We start from the raw sequence: 25,873 nt of genomic DNA, 5'->3' as shown, positions 1-25,873 counted from the left end.
ACATTAAACCATCTCTGTGTGGAGTTTGCATGTTCTCCCCGTGCATGCGTGGGTTTTCTCCGGGTACTCCGGTTTCCTCCCACATTCCAAAAACATGCCAGGTTAATTGGTGACTCCAAATTGTCCATAGGTATGAATGTGAGTGTGAATGGTTGTTTGTCTATATGTGCCCTGTGATTGGCTGGCGACCAGTCCAGGGTGTACCCCGCCTCTCGCCCAAAGACAGTTGGGATAGGCTCCAGCACTCCCCGCGACCCTCGTGAGGAAAAGCGGTAGAAAATGAATGAATGACATTAAACCTCAGTGATTATGGTGGACGTTCCACCCCTAATACATACACCTACATGCAGATTTGGGTGTTTTGTCCGCCTCATCATCTCTGACAATTACAACATTATTATATAGAGCAGAGCTGGTGATGGGTAAAGTCTGCCGTCTTTTGCGTTTATTGCATTTTGGGGCAAAAAAAAAAAACGTGTTTACGATCCATCAAAGAATATGTACATTTCAGTGCATTAAATGCTCAATGCATGTATATTTTCTCACAATAGTTAACCAAGCAAATCAATAAATAACGATTAAAATTAAAAAAAAATCTGGTGCACACAAAAGGCTAAAATAGAGATACTATTCACATAGGAGGAGTGGCAGTGTCCTCATGTCCTCAGCCCGTCGTCATGGCAGCATCCTCAGCCTCCTCGCTGTGTGTGTGTGTGTGTGTGTGCGCACGCGTCATGTCGTACCTCCCCCAGGCCTCTTAACACTTGGGGTGCTCCATCACATTGAGAAGATTCCAGTTGAGTCAACAGACAAGGACGGGAGACAAGCTCTCAGGCTGACGTCCGTCTCTTTTTAAAAGTGGCCGCCCCACCTCAGTCAACATCGGACGAGCGCCCTCAACAAGCTAGTCATCATTAGCAGCACGGCGGCGGCTGCAGTGACGGTCAAGATGGAGTTCCAACCTAGCTCACTCCCCTGAGGGAAGACAGGGAAAGAACTGTTTAAGTGACATAAAGAACATTGTTGATGCTTTTCTTCTAAACAATGAAATCCATTTGTACGATTTTAGCGCTAACGTTAAACTCAGTTTTGATTAACATCATTATTGAAGTATTCAATCAACAATATATTAATATTATGGTCTTTGCTGTGGTGTACAACCACACTGCATCAAAGTGGTACCGCTACCCCACACATTTTTTTTTTAAATTCAGACTTCAACCAATATTTTCAGCACAAACTTGAAACTTTAATAGCAATTTTCTTTAGCTTTTGTGTCTTTGTTTGTGATGCCAACAAAAAAGGGTAGCAGTGCTGGCTAACAAAAATAATGTGATGGTAACCATAGACCCAGAAATGGAACTTGAAAACTTGAAATGCAGGCTCTATGTATATAGTTTTTACAACAGCGCTTTCTGTTTCCCAGCATGCTTTGCTGTACTGTTGTTGGAAATGGTTGTAGGTCACATGTTTAGAGTTATCATAGTTGTTATTGTTATTGTTTTGTTAGTTGTTACCAACATATTATATTGCTCTGTGATGTTTTAGCATTTTCTTTAAAGGGGAACTATTATGCTCATTTTTCAACCCTTTGTATTGAGTTGCAGACTCCTGTAGAGCAGCTACACACAATAACCCGCACAGAAAACTTTCTAGATCTTCCAGAATATGGTGGATGTAGTCTGCCGTCGTTTCCAAATGGGAATCTACAAAACTCAATTGTAGAGAGGAATAACGGTACATGTAATCATAATCTGATTTTCCGTTATGGTATAAAAGTTCCCATATGATACACATTAAGTGAGGGACAGGAAGTGAGCTCAGCTTTGTAAATAAATGCAGCTTTGGCATCATTTAACATGACAATACAACATTGTAACGACATGTACATATATGTATAGTGGAAAAAGCAAAATAGGTCCGCTTTAAACCAACGCTAAGAGAGCAAATAAAGTATACTTATTTTTAAAATGTTAGCGCCCTCAAGTAACCCATGCAAACTTTTATAAGAAACAGTATTGAGAATTGTTAGGACCGGAATCATTCCAATTGAAATTGAAACGATGCATAGAAGATGACCAAAAAATATGGACTTTTGCACATCGAGGACAAAACATTGGAAAAAATGAGTTCTAGCTACACCAAGAGTGTAGAAGCTCTCAGAGGTGTGGAGGTAAAAGTCCCTCATTTCTGGTGCAGCACTTTGAGGAGTGAAAGTTCTTTACCAAAAGAACCCTCAGTGTGAGTTGTACACCACTGCAAGTTCCAACCACAATAACAACATTACCAGTATTAATACCACTCATAAAGACTGTCTTTACAGCAGCATTTTTATTGTTTAATATATTCCATTTCATTTGTATGCAGACTACAAAACAGGGCTGATCACTGATAACAAGCACATTCTTTTAAAAAATCAATAAGGTTCTCGCTTTGACAAAATGAAAAAAAGGTTGTGTTGTGCTTTGACAAACTGCCCACCCGGTCCTTATCCCGCTTCCTTTTAGACCCCACCCTCCCCAAATACAAACAGATACATAATAAATAAACAAAAGAAGATGATTCTTACTTTCAGTGGCATTACACCATGCAGATAACTGAAAATAAATCCATCCTTTTGGGATCAATAAAGCCAATGCTGCAGTAGAAGTGCATGGCAGAGTACCCCTGGAAGCAATCCTTCTAATGTACGTGTCTGCATGGAGATAAGCTCCTCCCATACCTTGCTCTCTGGGACGCCAGCTCCGACAACCAGCACCAGACCACAGCCACTATTACAATCATTCCTATGAAGGGGATGGAGAGAACAGGGTGCTCAGACGGATGGATGAATCTCTGAGGAGGGAATAAAACAAACACAAGGACCATGGAGATGATGGGAATGAGTGCATGGATGAAATGATGCAAATAATAAAAAAAAAAATGAAGACACAAATAGATATGAGGACCACAATGGGACTTAAATCCCAATGTCAAAACATAATGTCAGAAAACAGAAATAAACGGGGGTGGGTGTGATGGAGCCACTGATTAAAATATACATTGAGGTTGCCAGAAAAGTCTCTATCCTCATTGCTAAAATTATTCATAATAATTCCCCCCCCTGGCTGAGCGGTCATGGACATTCATAGAATAAGGACAGCAGCTGAGACAGGTACGGGTAGACAGTTTGACACAACACAAAGACATCTCGTCACAGATGTTGCAGACAAAACACATCTATGGAACATAGCTTGAACCCCTTTATCCCATACAGCCACCAGCTAAAAACACAGACAAAAGCATCGACCCACTGAATGGATGTGGTATGTTGCCATTATTCAATGACTCAAGTGAAGCAAACTCCATCTTAAAGTTTGCGTCTAAATGCTGACAACGCAAAGACAGTGAACTTGAACTGTGCAGGTCTGTGAGTGAAAACGCAAATAAAACCATATTCTCATATTTCCCAGATTGATATTAGGTTATAATCTCCCTCTAAATATGAGTTACAATGTTTTGCATTGAGGGTGTGATGTTACTATGTCAAATTTCATATCATCTTTGTTATGATACATTGCTACAGTTCATATTGTTTTGTTGCTCGTCACTTACTGGTAATAGTATGGTTTATGTCATATTGTTTTGTTTTTTTTACTTTATAATACGCAAATAAAACCATGTTCTCATCTTTCCCAGATTGATATTAGGTTATAATCTCACTCTAAATATGAGTTACAATGAGGGTGTGATGTTACTATGTCAAATTTCAATATAATCTTTGTTATGATACATTGCTTGTCACTTACTGGTAATAGTATGGTTTATGTCATATTGTTTTTTGTTTTTTTTTTTTACTTTATAATACCACATAATAATGTGCAGAGGTGGAAACAAGTCTCAAGTCTTTAATCGCAAGTCAAGTCTCAAGAAAAGATGACAAAGTCCAAGTCGGGTCTCAAGTCAAGTCACAGGCTTGCCATTTTCTAGTCTTTATAAGTCATAAACAAAGTAAAATTAAACTTTAACAATATAACAATCTATAAGATTTTATTAATACAATTTGAATTGCTTGGCGACTCCAAATTGTCCATAGGTATGAATGTGAGTGTGAATGGTTGTTTGTCTGTATGTGCCCTGTGATTGGCTGGCGACCAGTCCAGGGTGTACCCCGCCTCTCGCCCGAAGACAGCTGGGATAGGCTCCCCGCCACCCTCGTGAGGAAAAGCGGTAGAAAATGAATGAATGAATGAATTTGAATTGCATTCAATCCCATATTAATGATCACAATAGTTGAATATTTGAATGGGCACATATTTGACTCAACACATTGGCTGAAAATCTCTATTGTATTCTCTTATAGTATTGAAGTCATCAAGGCAAGAGTATACTTATAGAGCACAATTCGTACACAAGCTAATAACAGGTGCTTTACATAAAAGAAAGGTAAACATGATAACATCATGCTATGAAACATAAAATCATAGTAGTCCTGACTCTTACTTCGTCAGGACTACTTTTATTTAAAACACGGATATTCGTTTCTAACAAGTATCCGACTCAAGCTGCAGCATTGTGGGTGCATTGCAGCTGTTTTACTGTTTACTAGCCTGCTGGGGACAACGGTATGGATTATTCTCTCTAAATCTGGTTTAGACACTCTTGTTTTTGGCAATGTTTTTTAGGTGGTAAAAAGCTGATGGTGTTATTGATTTTACGTTGCTGGTAAAGTTCAGATCTGAGTCCAATATTATTAACCTGATGGTTAGGTTTTAAATAAAGAGTCTCAAGGTGACTAATAACACTTTCTCTTTGTTTCTGTGGGCCGGGCAATGATTTCAGTTTTGTGAGTTTTGCAGGAGAAAGTTGTTTTGCATCCACACACTGATCTGCTTGATGGTGTCACAAAGTAAATCTGCAGGACCACGTTCACCTGTCGAAAGTGACACGTACAGTACATGTGAGTGTCATCTGCATAGCTGTGGTAGGACACATTGCAGCTGCATATTAGCCGGCCTAAAGGAAGCATGTACAAATTGAACAATAAGGGTCCAAGGATTGACTCCTGAGGAACCCCACAGGTCATAGCCATTTGGTCTGAGACACAGTTACCAATTCCAACAAAGTAGTAGAAGTCCCGAGTCACTGATGTCAAAGTCCAAGTTGAGTCCAGTGTCATCAAAATTGAGACTCGAGTCCACACCTCTGCCACTGTGATTAATGTGTCACTCTTTATTGTGTCCCCTTCCCATTCCATTGTGTTGCTATGCTACATTACATTGCATTACATGGTTAAATCACATATTGTACTACATTTTTATGTTCTTCTCACATTAACGTTTTCTTCCACAAGCAGTATTGAGCTAGCACAATATTCTAAAAACAGTGTTATTTTATAGCAGATTCTAACATTGCCAGTTGAATCTCATCCTTTCAATGGGCTGATGATTTAATTTGGGACACAAATAAGTTAAATGATGCAGAAATAACAGTGAATTTAATATTATGGCTTAGTGTTAATATTTGTGTCCAATATAATGCACATCTAAAACTTATTGTTGTGAAAAACAGTGCAGCAGTATTGATACTCTTTTCGACAAGCTCGGTTAATTAACACAACAAATTATCCTTGCATAATTGTAAAGCATGATGATGCATTGCAATTGTTTCTACTGGAGCCAACATAAGCCCACAATTGGCACAGCACACATCCCTTTGTTAATGCTCTACTGAAGATTTAATGTTTATTGTGCAGTGTGTTCTAAAGCGTTGCTGTCTTATAGAGATTAGAACACAGACACGACGGTGGTCGTAAGGCATGTCCCTGTTATAAAAAGTCAGAGCAGGCCACGCCGGTTAGAAACATCAACCACCACCACAGCATGAAACACACACACACACACACAACAGACAGGAGATACAGTAGGTGTGATGTAGATTTGTTAGTTGACGGGTAGTAAAGAAATAAATTTTAAGACAGAAAAATAAAGACAAAACACAGCTTGTTGCTAGGCAGAATTTAAGCCCAACTGGCATATAGTTGAATGGCGTGAATGTGCCTTGTCCATTGACAGTCCGGAACAGGAAGTCAGGCAGGCACACACTAAGGTAATGACTGCGTGGTTTCAACATGCTACACAACTCATTTCATTCACTTCATTTGGTCCCAATAATAATCCTTAATATTAGCCTTAATATTAGCCTTAATACGTTGTCAGCATGTCCAGTTACAGTAGGATTTTTCTCTTGTTGTGTTGTTAACCTTACATTGTTTGTAAACTACAATCTGTTGCAATGTTGTTATATAACATTATTACTTTAGGTTTGTACTTCATATCGTTATTGTTACCTTCATGTACCTATTAATCATGTCTACATGCAACACTGTTAAGTGTGTATGTTGGGTTTATACTTCCTGTATATCGTTATGTTACTTTGTACTTTATTTGTGTTGCTACGTTACAGTATGTTATTGGTTTGTAAGATTACTAAATCCAATTTTAATACTCCATACTAATGGAGTTGCATTACATTATATTTGTACTGTATATTATGTTATGTTGTGCCTTTGTTACTTTATTACATCACCTTTTTGTATTACATTCTAATATTGCTGTTGTTTCGTTACATTAAGTGTGTATTTTACTTTCTTACTTTGTTACATTGCATTACACCGTGTTGTGTAAAATGCTTTTACTCCCAAAAACATAATTTGTATGTAAACAAGAGACTTTTATGCGCTAGGATCAGTTTTAATAACAATGGTTTATCACTCAGGGATTGGACAGTATTGGACCGAGCGTGACCGAATGTGGCTTACCTGAGCCCCCCCAGACAACTTCTCCAGTTCTTCCTTGCAGCGCTGAAGCTCCTCCTCCAGCTCGTTCCTCTCCCTCTGACTTATGTCATACAGCTCTTGCAGCTGCTGGAGCTCCTGCTTCAGTCCGTCACACTGGAGCAAAACACAAGTTGGTCTTCACCACCACTGCTCCAAGTTAGTCAGAATATTCATATATGTTGCCTCACCTCTCTCTGAACCTGCGAGGCCTTCTCCTCCGCCTGCTTCAGCTGGTCCCTCAGCGAGAAGACCTCACCGATGCCGCCGTTCCAACCGGTTGGCGTCATGGGCTTGCCGTCGAAGGAGATGTTCTTCTGGATGGAGGCATCCACCAAGCGGCAGTTCTCTGACTGGGCCATGGTCATGTAGCTCTCAGTCATTATGTCGTCTGTTCCGGTTTCAGTGCCCTCTCCAGCATCCTCCTCTTTCAGTGACAAGTACACACTGGAGCTGTGTGGACAGCGCCAAAGAGTTGGCTTCAATTTGGTGCAAAATTTAATATTACGTTTATTGTACCATATTTTGCTGCCTTAATTCTAGCGTTGGAGTATGAACTGTGTGGTATGGTACACAATGGGGAAAATGTGAGTCTTCTAGCTTATAAATAATGGCATCTTGTGAAGAGATTAGCCTGGGTGTTGCTATTGCATCGTTTTCATGTGACCTATCTGTTATTTGACTGCTAGCTAATGAATGTGACACACTCACACCCAACTGCCTCCAATCAAGTACCCGTTCCTATTGACTCTTCGGTGCAGAAACTCAGTATTGATGTATGTATGTAACCCTACTCATTGGTCCTATCTGTTCCTTCAAACCATGCTAGGTCTTCAGCACCAATGCTCAATTCCTGACTTAGTGTTACGACAACATCACAACAGGTGGCCGGTGTAGAGGGTCTCCAGTATCCTGGCTAAGCACAGCTGACGAGTGAGGCGGGCGGGCGGTCGGGTAAGCGGTCGTTGACCTCTCACCATGTTCTCTGTCTCCAAAGCAGCTGCAGCTTCTCTGAGAGACGCTGGTTGTCCTCCTTCAGGCTCTGGCACTCATCCCTCAGTGTGCGGCACTCCTCCTTCAGCAGGTCCACGTCACCTGGATCGGGGGAGGACAGAAGAAGTCAAAGTGGAAGGGTTCTTTACACCAAAGTTAGAAACCCGCTGTTGATGTTTTCATGGATTAAACAAGATTTAAGTGTATTCCCTCAGTGTCCACCCTTGAGCCCAGTGGTGACATCATGTCATATAAACACACTCAACTTCCTCCCCCCCTCTTGACTTAATGGGCCTGCTATCTTAATTGTGCACACTCCCTTGACACAGCAATCACACTTACTTATTAAACAACCTAAATGATTTATGTAACGTTGGGAAGCTAATTCGACGTGACGACCTGCTTTTAAACCTTCACAGCAGCAATAGCGGTTTTGTGTTTCCTGTAGCAGACTATAGTTTTTTTTTCTTTTACATCAGTCCAATGTGTATTGCAAGTGTGCGCTCCAAAATAGAGAGTCCAAAGGTGCTTTTAGTCAACCCAATTGGGAACACACCATTTTGTGTCTGTAGCTTATGTTGTGCCACTGAGGAAAAAAACAGGAAGCAGAACTGGAGGTAGCAGAGATGAGGATGCTGAGGTTCTCATTGGGAGTGACCAGGATGGATAGGATCAGGAACGAGTACATCAGAGGGACATTACATGTTAGAGGCCTTGGAGATAAAGTCAGAGAGACCAGACTGAGATGGTTGGGACATGTCCAGAGGGGAGATAGTGAATATATTGGTAGAAGGATGCTGCCAGGTAGGAGGCGTAGAGGAAGACCAAAGAGGAGGTTTATGGATGTATTAAAGGAGGACATGAGGGTAGTTGGTGTGAGAGAGACAGATGCAGAAGACAGGGTTGGATGGAGGAGATTGATTTGCTGTGGCGACCCCTGAAGGGAAAATCCCAAAGAGAAAGAAGAAGAAGAAGCTTTAATGTTAATGAGCTGTGTTTGTCCGTGTCTGTTTCAAGAAATGTGCACTTTATCCACTTTTTCCATATACACTGTAACTCTTGCACTTGTGTAATAGTTGCCATATATCACATAAAACAAGGAGTGGGACAGGAAGACACAAATAAGCAACTATAGCATAGCTTTGTGAGCTGCAGTGCTAACATTATAGGTACATTTTAACAGCATGGTTAGCTGAAGAAAAACAAAATGATCAAATACGACTCCCTCATATGAAGGATATTTAGCAGAGCTTTATTTTAAGACGTGTGGCAAAGCCTGTTTTTTTACAAAGTGGACAAAGGCTCACCTAGCTCAAGTCTCAGGTCAGAGGCGCTATCATATCTCCAACAAAGGAGATTTTTCCTTTATGATGTTGTGGAAAAATGAACTTCTGTTCCTCAAAAGCGACCATATGAGTGCCTCTGAGTGAAGGAGATAAAATATTTTTTATGTTCGGATCTAAGGGGAAATATTGCATGACTGATCATTGTAAAAGTCGATTTTGCATAATAGGGGATCTTTAATGTGTATATTCTGGTTTTCTCTAAATTGTCCAAAGGTGAATGTTAGTGTGAAGGGTTGTTTATTTACATATTCACTGTAATTGACTGGTGACCAGTCCAGGGTGTACCCCATTTCTCGCCCCAAAAGTCAGCTGGGATAGGCTCCAGCTCAATGGGGGAAGTTGATGTGTGCAGTACAGACAGAGCTCTAAGCAATGTCCTCCTCCTCACCTTCCCTCCTTTCGGCCTCCCTGCGCTGGCTCTTCATGCTGATCTCTGCCCTTAGCGTGGTGATCTCCAGCTCGTATTCCTGCGTCTCTTCACTGAGGCGCTGCAACTCAGCCCGCCGCCGGCAAAGCTCCTCTTGCAGGGAGGCAATGTCGTTCTCCCGCTCAGCTGCCGCCTCCTCGGCGGCCTGCTGGAGCAGGAGCACCTCCTCCTGGGCCACCCGCAGCTCCTCCTGCGCCTCGGCCAGCTCGCTCTCCTTTTCCTCCTCCAGGCTGTCCATCTCCTCCTGCACCGAGCGCAGCTGGGCTGTAGGGGGTACAAAAAAATGCATGCACTGTAAGTATGTGTGTACTAGTTTCAATATAATAGTACTAATATCAATATTGAATATTTTCTATCAAGCACAATAATAACAAGACAGTACAATACAAATGCAGCAGCACTGACTGTTTGGCATCAGTTCCTGCAGATGTGTCAACCTCAGTTTGTCAGCTAACATCCTGCAGCCTCTTTTTCAGCACGTAACAATTCATGCATCTCTCATACTTTATTACTATAGTAAAATAGCCACTATAGCTGGGCCAATTGCCAAAATCCATGGACTGTCAACACGCTCATGCAATCCATCCATTTAATAGAAAATTCTACAAACTGCTTGTACTATTTTAAGATTAAGATATGCCTTTATTCGTCCCCCAGTGGGGAAATTTGTAAATTTATGTATGGTCTTGCAGAATTTATTATTTTTCAAAATAAATACTTCATTTAAATCCTTCATCAGGGAAGAACATGGCTTGTTGTCCGTATGCAGTAGGCCTCATAATATGTAAATCGTCTTTAGAATGGTGTCATCTCTATAATGTCCAATGATAAACATTTATGTTGTTGTTGTTACATATTTCATTATAATTTTTTGCATTTTTTAATTTAAATATCTATAGACAGTTGATATCTTACAAACAAAATGGCAAAAAAGGGGCAAAATGTCATTAAAATATTAAAAATGCAATTATTCAAATGAGTCATACGTATATGTATACGTTTTTCTATATGATGTTTTATTAAAACTGTAATTTCATTAATTCAATTTCTATCAATATTTATTTTCGATGGATCGTGTAAAACTACTGCCAGTAAAAATTTTCAATTAAAAATATTAAGATTTTTTTTCACGCTGAATAGTAAATCAATTTGAAAAAATAAATAACTAAATATAAAAATAAATAAATAAGTAAGAAGCCCAGGAGCAAATGATGTTGTAATGTGTCAAAAGTACTTAATTTCATTAGTTTTCTGTAAATGTTTAGTTTTATTGAGACATTGGTTATGCTACCTTGTAGATTCTGGATCTGACGCGTGAAAGCTTCGGCCTGATGGGCGCTGACCAGACGTTCATCCTCCAACAATCCTGCATGGTGGAGAAGAGGAGGGGAAGTGGGAGAGGGGAGATTTGGGAAATAGAGAGAGATAAGAGGAACATGTCAATTCAGCAGACAGATTGGAAGATGACAACTCGATAAGCTGTTCGCCCTTGAAGCAAAACCGAATGACACAAGCAACTTTTGTGACTCTCTCTCTCTCTTTGTGTGTGTATCCATTGATAGAACTGTTACACAATCTGTCCTTTCCCATGAGGATCAATACCACTGTTTGCTGTATGTTAAAGCTAATACAACATTGTTGTTGTTTTTCTAGTCATACAATGTATCCAACACATGATGTACTAGTAATGGAAAAAACAATTGACATATAAGTGATCATATTTAATTGTAATCATGACAAATAATTACTGAATTACCCTTGTTATTTTCTTTCAGGGGTGGCACGGTGGTCTAGTGGTTAGCGCGCAGACCTCAGAGCTAGGAGACCAGGGTTCAATTCCACCCTCGGCCATCTTTGTGTTTTCTTCGGGTACTCCAGTTTCCAGGTACTCCGGTTTCCTCCCACATTCCAAAAACATGCTAGGCTAATTGGTGACTCCAAATTGTCCATAGGTATGAATGTGAGTGTGAATGGTTGTTTGTCTATATGTGCCCTGTGATTGGCTGGCAACCAGTCCAGGGTGTACTCGGCCTCTCGCCCAAAGACAGCTGGGATAGGCTCCTGCACCCTCGTGAGGAAAAAGCGGTAGAAAGTGAATGAATGAATGAATTTTCTTTCAAAGTCGCAGTATGCCGACTGCGCCTCCATTCTTGAAGCGTCATTGGGGCTTTAAACCCCACCCCCCTCCAATAGCCGGGATAGCTGTCACCTGCATGCAACATGCATCCGATAACATACATGTCCTCCCCATCCCCGAGGAAGCCCAACAGTTGTCAACAGGGAACAGCTGAAGCCCACAGTGGGACGTCTGGAAGCTTCTCTGGAGTTGCACACAGTTGTCTTGAGGAATGCACTTCACTGCAGGCCAGATATAAACAACTGAGCTCAGCACGTCAGAACGCCTTGTCTGTTAGCATGACGCATAGAACTCCTGCTGATATCACCGCCAAACACCCAAAAGGCCTTGCCCACTTATAGCTTCCGCCAATACTCATCACCTTAATACAGTCAATGATGTCATGGACAACGTACTGTATATATGTTTATTTACTCTAATGTCTACATGGTGTTGAAGAATTGTTGCACACAATTGTACACAAAAGATGTGTTTTTATGTGGGGAAATTATGGAGCATCACCCACTTAAGTGAAATGATCATTCCCATTAGCAAATGTAGACCAATATGCTGAAAGTTTTTTCCATGGTCGAATCTCTTGATTGCATGGATACTTGTTGCTAGGCAGAATTGTAGTGCGCCGTAACAATAGGCCAACAAAAATGGCATACAAGCTAGTTTGGATGACAAATCAGGAACTGACAATTGCACACTTATGGCTGCAAATATTAAATTGTATATTTTCTGATAGAATTGATGAGAATAAATACAAAATTTGTTAATTTCTGGTTAGCCAGTAACTGTGATATAAAAAAAAGAAGTAGAATACACAATCGTGCATAATCTTGGTTTTCTGTCAACACATTTATACACATTTTGTTGACTATAATGGGATGCTTTTAGCATCTCATGCACACTAAAAACAAACAAACAGCACCATCTTGTGGGGCGCTGCCCCTGGATATCGTATAGAAGTGAACCCTCCAAAGTCAATTGTAATTTCAAACCAATTACTCCATTGAATATTATGTGTACATATATTGTCTGTACATACTGTATGTACATATATATTGTATGAACTTTATATTTCATTCCCCGCTCGAGCATCTCTGTGTGGAGTTTGCATGTTCTCCTCGGGTACTCCGGTTTCCTCCCACATTCCAAAAACATGCTAGGTTAATTGGTGACTCCAAATTGTCCATAGGTATGAATGTGAGTGTGAATGGTTGTTTGTCTATATGTGCCTTGTGATTGGCTGGTGACTAGTACAGGGTGTACCCCGCCTCTCGTCCCCGAAGGCAGCTGGGATAGGCTCCAGCATGCCCACAACCCACTTGAGGATAAGCGGTACAGAAAATGGATCCATTGTTGGAAAGGAAATGTTTCTCCCATTGAAATGAATGCATATTGCATTGATCTGTTCCAGGGTCAAGCCGTGGCCATCGTAAGATGTTGATTAATTATTCATGCAATTTTTAACAGATATTTTGACTCCAACTTACTAGCTTAACTAGCATTCAAAAAACATTTGTCCAGTTGAAATGAATGTTAGCAAACTGTAATGTTTTCAGTATCATTTAACTTCTCATACAAGCTTGAATGCACTGGAGCTAAAGGGGCCACTGTCAAATGCTTAGAAAGATAAAGAGCGCCATCTAGACTGGATGTTGTGTATAACATGCATGGCGTCTCACCTTGAAGCTCCAAAAAGCTCTCCTGATGCTTGCTGGACGTCTCCCTGGCGTCCTCCAACTCCAGCAGCAGCTGCAGCACCTGGCCCTTCAGTTCCTCCAGCTCCTGCTCTTCCGTCAGCTTCTTCTCTTCATCTTCGACTCCTTCTTCCTTCAGCTTCTTCTCCTCTTCCTCATCCCGAGCTCTCTCCTGCTCCATGTCCTCCTTCTCGTTGTTCTCTTCCAGGACGCCTCGTTCCTTGGCGGTGATGTGCTCCAAGTCGGGGCCGCTGTCTGCTTTCAGCTCGCTTAGATCATCTGAAGAGCACATGAAAGTGATGAGCGTCTGATGGAAGGAGAGCTCACAGGTGACAGAGCCTCCTTTCATTCAGTCCAGCTTTGGATTCAGCCCCCATTGTCTTGCTTCTTCTTTTTAAATCAATAGCACCCTCTTGTGATTAAAGACACTTTTGTGCTGAGGCTTAGATTTGAATATTCAAAGTGGTTGCCACCTTTTCATCATTTGGCTGGAGCGGAGATGTTTGACAGAATGGAGCCGAGAAGGATGCAGCAAAGACAACTTTGTTGTGAGTCATTGGTATACACAGACACACGTTATTTTAATAGCAAGACTTTTTACCCCGTCATTACCCAAACTCCCCTCTGCAGCCTGAGTCATAATATTAGCCCAGCAGGTGGTGTAAGTGAGCTGACAATTCAGAGAAAGGGAGAGGGGGTGCAGAGTTGACTGTGAGTCACCATTCAGCAATGCATCTCTCAGTGAATAATAACACATGCCTCCATTCATAGACCACATATGACAAACACAACCAAAATGTAGATGCATGAAGACGATTCAATCCAACGTAACGTCACAAGCCGCTGAGGAAAAACAAAAGGTAAAGGCCTGATTTTCAGCCAGAGGGAAAGAGCTTGCATCAGCAGGCATTGAATTAGAAGCAACAAGAGTGTCATTTAAAAGGAGAATATATTGTGTGTTGGCTGCCAGGGGCAACAAAGTCTCCAACCACAACAATTAGCAATCAAGCTAGACTCATATATAGCCAGTGGCGGTTGTAAATTGTTGTGTTTACAAATGTTTCAGTTAAAAAAACTGCAGTTGTCCTTCATTACATTGAAGTTCGAACATCACGCCCACAATCTATCGTGATTTTCCAAACACAAATTAACAAATGATCGCTGTTTCATGGTTGACAACGGCCTATTATTAGTTAAATATCCACGTTTAAGTACCCGGAGAAAACCCACGCATGCACAAGGAGAACATGCAAACTCCACACAGAGATGACCGAGGGTGGAATTGAACCCTGGTCTCCTAGCTGTGAGGTCTGCGCGCTAACCACTTGCCCACCGTGCCGCCCAACTTAAATATTTTCAAGCATAAAAATCGCTAAAGGAACCAAAATACAAATACAATATTAGCCATTAAGACCACCAATTTGTGGATGTAGTATTCCACAGTGGTCAGTCGGTGTCATTAATTATTTGGTGAGACCACCACCGAAGCACCAACCAGCTTTTATTGCAGGTTTAACTTATCTCACAACAGGCACAATAATAATAACATCATAACATTACCAGTAATCCCCATAATAATAAGCTACTGTTATGACCATATGCCACAACAAGGGAAAACCTCACTCTGATACTAATAAAAATGTAAATGTGAATATATAGGTGTTATTTTATGTCTAGGGGGCTCTAATAGTGTAAAAAAAAAACATATTTAGAAGATCTTAAATGCGTTCTCTAAACCGACATATAACTATAACTATGAAAATATCCCCTTTAAAAAGAAGAAATCATACTTTGCAACTAGAATATTCCCGAGGAAATTTTGATGGGCATGCAACCTGTGCTGTGAACCTCAAAAGGGCCCGGTGTCTGCTGTGACACGCCGCCGAGCAATGCCGTGCGAACATTACATGAGGAATTTAGCAAAAAAGCAAAGGTGATGCACATGATGTCATGTGTTGTTTTACAATTGCATGCAGCACTTGCCTTGTCATGCCGTACTAAAGGGCAGAGAGGTAGTGAGGTGCGGGTCGATACCAAACTATGACAGCTGTATGATATATTCCATGAAAATGTTATTTTGATACTCCGGTCATTTGAGGTGACTGCAGTCACTGTACTTAATTAGAAAGATAGAACTGTTAAAATCTCCCAGATACATGAGATGTATGAAATATATGGTATCAGCTGGGAAGGGAATCATTGTAATCGCACATTTCTACACACAGTCGGAGAAAATGTGTAAACTACTGCAGCAGGTGGCGGCCATATTGACAATGAATGAGCACAAATCACTGACAACCCTGAATGCCTCACAAAAACAGACGCTTCTTACGGCCAAACGATTCGAGATATTGACACCACAAGACGACCGTGAGTGGCCCGAGGGTTGGGGCTTCACATAGATCTGATCGTTTTGCAAATCGGTTGATAAATGACCGCAAGAGGACGAGTCGAAAACATACACAATTGAAGATAACAGACGACAGCGTCTTTAACATGGCAGTCAATGGGAGAATTTTTAGACTTTTGTCACTTCTAGGGACCAGAGGAGGCAATCAGTACATCTCTCAGCCATAAGTGGGACATTTTTGGAAGGGGATGAAGATTCCTACGTTTCCACCAAAAGAAATCAAGCTAGCTAAAACGGTGTGGCCAGGAGGAAGAGTTGTTTGCAAAAAAAAAAGTTATTTTTCAGCCTCCTATGCTCTAGCGTTAGAGTGAGAGCCGAGATGGATTGCGTTTTTTCTCTGGCATGTGGTGTTTCTAAAAATAGAACAGGTGTACCTAATCTAGTGGCCATATATTTTTGAACGTTTTTATTAATGGTGTCGCCATGGTTACACAAACCTTTCCAAAAATGCTGACGTAGTCCCTAACGTCAGGACCCCACTGCTCCTTGGTAGCTGTCAGTGGGGGCCTGCATTGCATAATAAAGGAGGCATCACTGTGTATACAGTGATACATTTAAAAAAGGCACTACTTTCGGAACAAAATATACTGTATATTAGGATTGGCAAAGTTAACACGCACAGTTTCACCCTCGGCTGACGCCGTAATTGAGGAAGCAGCTACAAGCACGGGCAAATATGGAGCACAAATGGAGATAGAAAACTGTATTTTGATTGGTACATTTAGTTTCAAAGCCCCGACAGATGGCTCTCACAACAAGACCAAAGACTTGCCAGAGAGAAGCAGGAAGGTACTGAAGCACTCATTCATTCATTCATTTTCTAACACTTATCCTCACGAGGCTCGCGGGGGGTGCTGGAGCCTATCCCAGCTGTCTTCGGGCGAGAGGCCTGGTACACCCTGGACTGGTCGCCAGCCAATCACAGGGCACATATAGACAAACAACCATTCACACTCACATTCATACCTATGGACAATTTGGAGTCACCAATTAACCTAGCATGTTTTTGGAATGTGGGAGGAAACCGGAGTACCCGGAGAAAATCCATGCAATGCATGTGCTAACCTCTCAGTATAAATAAAGTATAAGTATAAATAAACATATACTACAAAATAAATCACAAAAAACTGTTTAGCACAACAACGAAAGGGCATTACACAATCTTTCAAATAAAACTGCTCTCTGTTTCATTAGCTGGAACCAATTTTGTGACCAGGGATGTCTTTATCTCTCACATATTCCCTCAGCTTGCTGAGAGACTGGAAATAGAAAAAGATGTGAGGAAAGTAAAGTGCAGCAGGGGACCTTGCAGAGGATTAACTAAAAATCTGCCTAATTAAAAGTGAGTCTCACCGATGTAATCTTGGCTCAGGGGATTCTTGTCTTTCTTGCCATAATTATTTTTCTACCTTATTGCCCCCACCCCCTCTTTGCGAGATGTAACTTACTTCCATCACAATTACGCTCCATATTTGCTACACATCTTTTCCAGCTTTTCCTTTCTTCCAATTGCATAACCATCTTCATTAAACAATGCAGCCCTGGAGAGGCCATGTGAGGGCTTTCATGGGCACTGGGCTATTTTGTCATTAAATTTTCATGCTGGTGTAATGACTTTGTCATAAAAAAAAAGTAAGCCATGTGAAGGATGGTGAGCCAGAGCTGCTTATATGGCCAGCGGCAGCTAAGAGCCATCAAGATACCGGTGATGAGCTTCCCACTGACTGATGCTCACTTGCCAAGAAAACTTCACATTTCAGCTGAGGGACTATCAAATTCTCCATTGTCGCATTTGGACAAAATAGCTTCACTTTTTAACCTCTTTTCACTATTAAGCTTGTAACTAGCTACCAAACATGAACATAGAGTACCATACAAATGTATTAGACAACCACTGTTGGAGTTCTTTATAATGAACTATGTCAACATAGTATAACAGTTAGTAATGAGACACTCAGCATCCATCCATCCATTTTCCTCTGCTTATCTGGGTCCGGGTCATGGGGCAAGTTGGCTCAGGACTTTCAGTTCCACCTGGATGAAAACAAGGTGTTACCAGGCCAGTTGTGAGACATAATCCCTCCAGTGTGTCCTAGGTCTGCCCCACGGCCTTTTCCTTGCTGAGGGTGCCTGGAACACCTCACCAGGGAGGCATCCGGACTGGATGGCTACCTCAACTGGCTCCTCTTGAAGTGAAGGAGCCGCGGTTCTACTCTGAGCCCCTTCCGGATGACTGAGCTCCTCATTCTATGAGCTACCCTACAGGGGAAAGTCATTTCATCCGCTTGTATCCACAATCTCGTTCTTTCGGTCACGACCCAAAGCTCATGAGGGTGGGAACATAGACAGACCAGAAAATTAAAAGTGTTGCCTTCCGGCTCAGCTCTCTTGTCACCACAACGGCTCAGTACAGCAACCAAATTACTCCTGATGCTGCGCTGATCCACCTGTTGACCTCAAACTCCAACCTTGCCTCACTCGTGTACAAGACCCGGAGATATTTGAACTCCTCCACCTGGAGCAGGACCTCATTCATAAACCAACCAGGGTGCAATCCACCCTTTCTGACTGAGAACCATGGCCTCGGATGTGGAGGTGCTGAGTGTCACCCCAGAAGTTTCACACTTAGTTACAAACTGTCCCAGGCCATGATGAGGCCAACAGGACTACATCGTCAGCAAATATCAGAAACGAGATCCTAAGGCCCCCAAAATGGACTCTATTAAATAGGCTTAACACAAAAAAAAATGGTGACCAAGGGCAGCTTTGGGGGAGGCCAATGTTCACCAGAAAGAGGCTCGACTTACTGTTGGCATTGTGAGCCAAGGACCAAATGGCACGTAGTAGCTCCACCAGTCCCATACTACCGGAGCAGAACCCACAGGACACCACAAGGGGCATGGTCAAATGCCTTTTCACATGTAGACCAGTCGGACAAACTCCCATGTACCCTCCAGCACCCTTGTAAGGGCGGAAGGTTTGTCAGAACCTCTTCGAGGCCGACCGAAAGTGGTACTCCATTGCCTCACCAAACCCCATTCCGCTTGGCCTGCCGGTTCCTGTCAGCTGCTCCAGGAATCCCGCAATCCAACCATGCTTAATAGGACTACTTCTTCAGAAAGTCAAAAAAAAAGATGTCGCAGCCAAGTGCAAAACCCACCATGCACAAGCCTTCCGTGGTGGCACACAACCGTGTTAAACTGCTTTTTTCACTAGTGCACCATCTGCTGGATGTGGTGAGCCATTGCCACATTTGCACCTCCACCAAAATCAAGTCAAAAAGTTTCACAGTTGTACACATCTCACAAAGATGCTCATGGAAAGTTTGGAAAGTCCCTCCTGAAGAGAGATTATTGAGAGTGGAGCTTTCTTGAATAATCTTGATACAGCCAAACACATCACTGCTGCAGGAGGCAGCATTCTTTGTCGAGCTCTCTCTCAATTGTTGCCTCAGATTAAATTCAAACATTAATGAGGCCATAGTTATGTATGTGTTCATGTCATTTGCACCATTGTATCTATGAAGAAATATAAACAGGTTATATGCAAGAGTTGTTTACCGAATTATACCATGACAATAGATTGTGCAGGTGTACCTAATGAAGTGTCCTGTGATTGCGGTTATGCACGAATCCTTGTGTAATACAGTGACCTAGTATTTTAATGAGCCTGTCCAGAGTGCAGTGCACAGCGTATGATGTACGCTGTGTATTCCTTGTGTAGGAGGTCATGAATAATGCACCCCACACCTTTGAAGCCTGCGCACTAGTGATGGAGCTGCACACTGGCACACACTTTCACAGCAACACATTATACGCAGTATTTGGGTGGGGGAGCAAAAAGCAAAAACGGGGAGAGAGGGTGGGAATCGAATAGCAAGAGAATGAAGTCATAGTTTGGATGCTTCATCTGCTGCTCATAAAAATAAGTGGCAAGGTGAAGTCATATCGGTCGCCGTGGTGACGTGCATGCAGGGACAAGAGTGGAAAGTTACAATGGTGAAAGGCTCTCTTGTTGTTGGCTTCTAATTTATGAGGTAATGTATGTAGTATTTATGTAGAGGCACATCATGTCTTGTTTGAGCCAAAAAATGAAATGTAGAATTACAGAAAGGAAGCGATCTTCCCCAGTGGAGAATACATATTTGCACTTCTAACAAAAAATTGGGTCAACGGCATAAAGATGCATGCTATCATTTGGCCTCATTAGATGAGAACGCAAACATAAACACATGTATTGGTACATAATGTTATTCATCTATTTCAGTGCATTCTAGCCCTTCCTGATGCGATGTTATTCCGTGGAGATATATATGAATAGCAAGAGAACAAAGCTGGGAGACAAGCCATGCGCTAATAATCCATTTGATCGCAAATCAGCGCCTCCCACCTGACACCAATCTCTTTTTGAAGCTTTTACATCACCTGTGTGGAACACAAGGACGACATGGCTCGACTTCAGCATGTCAAATCCTCAAGAGGAAAATGACACAAGAGGAAGAATTCATAGTATTTAACATGTTTCATATTATTTACATTTCACTGAATCACTCTGAGAGCTCTTTCTATTAGAGTGGGACCTTTAGGTTAGGGTTGGGGTTAAAATGATGGGTTGGGGTTAGAACAGGGGTCTCAAACTCAATTTACTTGGGGGCCACTGGAGCTCGAGTCTGGGTGAGACTGGGCCGCATCAGGTTTTCCCAAAAAAAAAAAAAAGACAGATTTATTAAAAACAAAAAAATTAAAAATTTCGCTTTGGTTCCAATTTTCTACAAGAAAAGCTCTGATAAAACATTCCACTGTTCTCAAATATAAAAATTTTCAAAAATATAAGATAAAAAATAAATAAACAAATCAAGAATAAAGAAAATCAATCAATCAGTAATAAATAAATAACTATAATAATAATAATAAAACGGCAAATAATAAAAACTCAAGAAACCACATATAGTTGGTGGATAGACAAATTATTTTTTTCAGATTAAAATTAACAAAGCATTATTAGAGCCCTGTAGACATTAAAAAAACACGACTATAGTCACATTTATACTCTTTTTATTTACAACATATTGCGCAACTGCAGGGTCTTGAGACACATGCTAACTCGCAAACTAGAGCGCTAGCAACCTAAACGGTAGCCTTCAAGTTATTTCCTTTAAACTTAAATAGTTTAAATAATATACTACATGGATACTACGTATGGAATATTTTTAGTCATTCTGCAAGGTACAGTTCATCATTAATAACTGTCAGGGAGATTTCAATGACAATATGTTATGTACTGTGGGCTTTGACTTGAGTGTAATTCTGTTTATTTCTATCATTCAAAGTGGTGTTTATCATTAAGATCTTGCAAGATATTGCAATCATCTGTCCGAGTGTACTAGTCTTCACCTTGGTTCTGTCCTGGCTGCTCAGTACAAATGGCTAGGGCCGACATGAAGAAAATATACTTTGCAAACAATCTGGTGTTTGTAGCATTCATGTAAATGTCTGACTTTCCAGGCAGATTAAGAACCCTCCTTCTGCATGTTAGTTAACTTCTTTTTACACTTTTTACAAAGTGCAAAGCACTACGTTGAGTGCATTTAGGAAGCTTTTGTCCCTCTTTTCTTTAATGCTGGGTTGGTAGGTATATTTAGTTTTATCTGCTCTAACCATACAGTGGTTAACTTATTTTTACACTTGTATGACAGCTAAGAATGTTAAAACCTGCTATTCAAAATGCCGACTGCTTTCGGTAGAGGTTTTCGGCCCTTTCTTAAACACTATGCTTTGTGTGGTTGTAGTAAACTTCTTTTTACACTTGAATGACTGTTAGTTAGAAAAGGCCTTGTACAGTTACATTGGTCATAAGACCAAAGGTGGACACGTGTTCTGCAACGCATCATCCTTTGAAATTTACCATACTTTTGATGGAGCTTTTGGCTTAGCTCTCAAGACAAAAAAAGGAATGAAAAGCCCTGGGGCCTTGAAGGTTTATTTTCACTTGAGCTTCCCTCCATGAGAATCTCACAGCACTGATGTTTTTACAGATTTGTGCTGCTCCCACAGCTCCAAAGTTTGTTCATAGAGTGTACCAATTCTGCTGCTGCTTATTAGTTCCAGAGCGCTGAAAGAAATTCTGTGTATGTGTGCGTGTGCAGCCTCTGGGGATGCCAGCGATGACACGAGTCTGTGAGGCTCACTGCATGATGGCACATTGGAGAGGAGAGGATGGAAAGAGGAGGCCAGGAGAGGAACAACAATGTGGGCTGAGGCAGGTGAAAAGGTTGGCGTGAACTGCGATTGGATTATGTTTGCGTGTGCATGTGCGTGTGCGTGTGTGTGTGTGTGTGTGTGTGTGTGTGTGTGTGTGTGTGGGCGCTGTGGAGAGATGCTCAGTGGGAAAGCAGGGAGCTGCATGGTCGCTGGCTCATACACGTAGGAGGTGCAATATGGTGGCTCAGAGCTGTGAAACACAACAAACAGCTTGTAAAAGTCAAATCACTACATTGGCAAGCAGTTCCCAAATAGAGCCAGAAGATGGTGCTGTTTTATTTTATTTTATTGCGATGGTACATACAGTATATAAATAAACATAATCCTTACAGTGCTCTTATTGTAGTCATGTGTATCCCATAATAGCCATTATTGACCCACAAATTCTTATTCTTCACACCGAGAAACTGTTTGAAACTGAATCGGCAGCACCTCTACTCTGTTTTGCTCCAAAGGGGACATATTATGCTTTTTCCTGTTTTCTGACCTATAAATGTAGTTAGAATGTTGTATTCTTGTCTTAAACAATGCCAAAGTTTCACATGAGATTTGGAAGTGATCCCTTAAAGAAGTTAGGGATGGCTCTGAATGCTACGTTTCAGGGAGTTTTTTCTAACACAGGCTCCCTGTGACATCACTGTGAACTGGACTTCCTTATATGGGCGGTCACGGATACAAGCTGTAGGCTTGCCCATCCCCGCTCTGCTGCACTGTTTCACTGCTCTGATTTGACCGTGTTAGCACAGAGCAATGGATTCCAGGAAATATTTTCTCAGGTTTTAAGGACAGCTAACATACATAAAGAGGCGACCAGAAATGGTTGGAGTTATAGATTCCAGGTAAAGCAAAAAATATGTATACGGCCACTTCTTTGTTAAAAAAAAGGCAGGCTTTGCTGCACATCTTAAAAAATAAAAGCCTAAAAAATCTAAACTATTAGATTTCCTCAGGATATATGCTAACGTAGCATTATTGTGTTATGTAATGTTAGCACCGGAGCTCATATGCTAGTAGTAGTAACGTTTATGTCCAAAGCCTTAAATGCCAGGGTGTCCAAAATGTGGTCCTGGGGCTATTTGCAGTCTGTGGCTTGTTTTTTATTGGCCTGCAATACATTGTAGAAATAAAATGTAAACAAAAAAAACACAAAGCTTTGTGTTTAAATGTAGAGTACATAAAGGCTTATTTTAGCCTTTTTAATTAATTCATTTGTTCGTTTTCTATGCCACTTGTCCTCATTAGGGTCGCAGGAGTATGCTTGGGTATATCCCAGCTAACTTCGGGCGAGATGCGGGGTACACTCTGGACTGGTTGCCAGCCAATTGCGGGGCTTTTTACGAAATTACATTAAAATATCAAAGTGGCCCACTGCATTCTTTGATTGTCAGTATGCGGCCCTTGTGGAAGGACTGTATAGTGGTTGAGTGGTTAGCATGTAGGCCACACAGGCAGGAGCTTGGGAAGACCTGGGTTTGATTCTCCGCTTGGGAATCTCTGTGTGGAGTTTGCATGTTGGGGGACTGTAACATGTATAGAATCAATTGAGTGGTTCGTAGACAAACGCTATTTATTTTTTTTTCATTTAAAAACACCACTGCAAATTCAGTAAACCAAAGTGACCATACATATATTTTTTTTCCTTTCCTGGCATTTCTTCCACTGGTTCAATTCAAAAACAAAAAACCCAGCATGCACTTCTGTTTGGCTGCACATCTCTTCTTGTTATGTCACTCAAAAGTCACACTGCATTAAACCAGACATTTGCCACATCTCATAAAGTTACATCTGGAAAAAAAAGCAACCTTGGGCTTAGACTGAAAGAGGTGCCCTGGGAGTTGGGATAGGGATAACAACATGAAGCTTGACTGAAGCAAAGAATTTCTCCTCAGCGTTAAGAAAATCACAATGGAAATAAAGCAATTAGCTCAAACACAACACAGCATGCTTGCAACAAGTTCACTTATAGGACACCAGTCCAACACAGGAAGAGGAAGCCACATACTGAACACTGGTCAGAAGGTTATTAACCTGTGAGGGTTTTTTTTTCCTCTTGGTCCCCTACACATAGTACACACTAATAAACATCCTGCTGACACACACACTCACATAAACCAACCATAAACCATAAACCAACTCTACATGGCTATTAAAACCAGATACAGTTAGAGCAGTTCTTCATTCACATGGGCCAAAAACAACAACATAGTATGCATTCTTAAGTTATCTGTTTATCTGATGCAAGCACGCACACACACACAAACATAGTTCAAACTTTATGGGACACAAATATGAAGCATTTACAGTAAATATTGCAACTGAGTCACATCAATCAAATTTAACAGCCAAAAAAAAATGGAAATGAATCATTTGGATGAATACCTTCATGGGTAAAGACTGCTTGCATATGCTGGAATTTTGTTGTTAGGATTTTTTCATGTTAGGATTCATGTCATTTTTGTGTGACCCTGCTACCAAACAAAAATGGATGGAAACATTTCCAAAAAAGTACAAAAATGCACACAATGCCACTTTAGATTACATTCAGATTAGCACTGTTTATTTTGTATATTTTGTATTTTTCATTCTTTTTTAATAGATGTGTCTGCACCTACTATACCAAAACAAATTCCTAGTATGTGTTTGATCACACCTGGCAATAAACCCCTTTTCTGATTCTGATTCTGATTTTTTATGGACTCAACCTTCACATGAAATCAAGTAATTTGTGTGTAACCTCCCCTACCAAACGAATAAACATTACCAACAAAATATGAATAAAGCACCCAAATACACACAATAACACTCCAAGACAAAACAAATTCCCAGATTAAAACCAAATTTGAATATTCTTTATTCATCTGTGCCCCTGCCCTACTCGACTTGACTCATTTCTGTGTAACCATGCTAGTAAACAAACAAACACCTATGAAAACACTAGCAAATAAGTATACCTATATAACACTTGTTAGACAACAATTCTAGCATATTTTAATATGTGTCACCTCTAATGCATAAGGTTCAATTACCTGAATTGTTGTTGTGTGGCCCTGCTACCAAAGCAAAAAACGGCTAGTGATACATGGCTAAATGAATACCCTAAAAGTAGCTCCCTGCTGCATTCAATTCCTGCCTTACCTGCTAGTATGTTGCCTCCATCAATCATATATCAAACATGTCCCAGTCAGCCAGTCAACTAGTCTACATCTCCTCATACAGATGCACTTTCTCTATAATCTCCCCACCTCCTGAACTCCTCATCTTCCTTCCTCCTCCTCCTCCACCATCCTCTCTACACCATCCATCCGTCACTCTCCAACAGCAACGCTCGGGTGCTAAAAATAGCCAGCGCAATATCACACTGCACACAAACACACGCACACACACACGGTGACGAAGCGGTACAGACCTGTAGAGTCCAAAGCCTCCTCGATGAGTGGAGGTAAACGCAATCCATCCATAGCCCGCTTCAAAACAAACGAGCGTGTGGGCGGCAGAGAGGGTCAGGAGCACTACGACCGCCACCACACGCCCACCACAGCTGCAAGGGAGGGAGAGAGGGACAAATAGGAGGTGCTAAGCATCAAGTACTCTCTCACACACACACACATACACACAGTTCCATAGGCTGCACCTCCAGAGAAATGGGGAGGGATCTTAGGAGCTAAAGCGTGGGAGCGATGCCGAGAGGGAACGGGAGGGGAGGAGCGGAGTGGCGGGAAAAGATGCTGTTTTCCAGACGGCAAGCTCCTCCGTCTTCCTGCTCTCTCTCTCTCTCTCTCACTCTCTCTTTCTCATACA

The 25,873-nt window shown here is 41.4% G+C and overlaps 1 protein-coding gene across 4 annotated transcripts; it reads right to left on the bottom strand.

Moving 5' to 3' along the window:
* Positions 1-423: 423 nt before the first annotated feature.
* LOC131130995 (uncharacterized) lies at positions 424-25,806 on the bottom strand. 4 transcript variants are annotated; one of them, XM_058075233.2, is made up of 9 exons: positions 25,482-25,806; positions 13,391-13,684; positions 10,872-10,946; positions 9,542-9,844; positions 7,792-7,909; positions 7,006-7,267; positions 6,800-6,931; positions 2,723-2,835; positions 424-975 (listed from the first exon to the last, which is right to left on the bottom strand). In XM_058075233.2, exons 1-9 carry the CDS (start codon positions 25,531-25,533, stop codon positions 963-965), a joined length of 1,362 nt encoding a protein of 453 aa, XP_057931216.2. In that variant the 5' UTR covers positions 25,534-25,806; the 3' UTR covers positions 424-962. The 4 variants fall into 4 exon arrangements, 3 of the variants coding, with proteins under 3 accessions (XP_057931216.2, XP_057931218.2, XP_057931219.2); XM_058075235.2 differs by lacking the exon at positions 25,482-25,806 and adding an exon at positions 25,211-25,383; XR_009130132.2 differs by having other exon boundaries at positions 894-975; positions 2,723-2,786; positions 25,482-25,802.
* Positions 25,807-25,873: the final 67 nt, after the last annotated feature.

Source organism: Doryrhamphus excisus, linkage group LG1 (genome assembly GCF_037039965.1).
Source record: "Doryrhamphus excisus strain RoL-2023G ecotype Guam linkage group LG1, RoL_Dexc_Guam_v1.1, whole genome shotgun sequence".
Lineage (NCBI taxonomy): Eukaryota > Metazoa > Chordata > Actinopteri > Syngnathiformes > Syngnathidae > Doryrhamphus > Doryrhamphus excisus.
The sequence above is the reverse complement of the archived record's forward strand: the minus strand, read 5'-3'. Positions and strand labels throughout refer to the sequence as shown.

Coding starts and splice junctions, on each gene's coding strand:
- LOC131130995 (XM_058075233.2), bottom strand. CDS start 25,533: ATGGATGGATTGCGTTTACCTCCACTCATCGAGGAGGCTTTGGACTCT. Junction 10,947..13,390: donor GAGCTTTTTGGAGCTTCAAG/GTGAGACGCCAT, acceptor TCCACCATGCAG/GATTGTTGGAGGATGAACGT. Junction 7,268..7,791: donor CTTTGGAGACAGAGAACATG/GTGAGAGGTCAA, acceptor CTGTCCACACAG/CTCCAGTGTGTACTTGTCAC.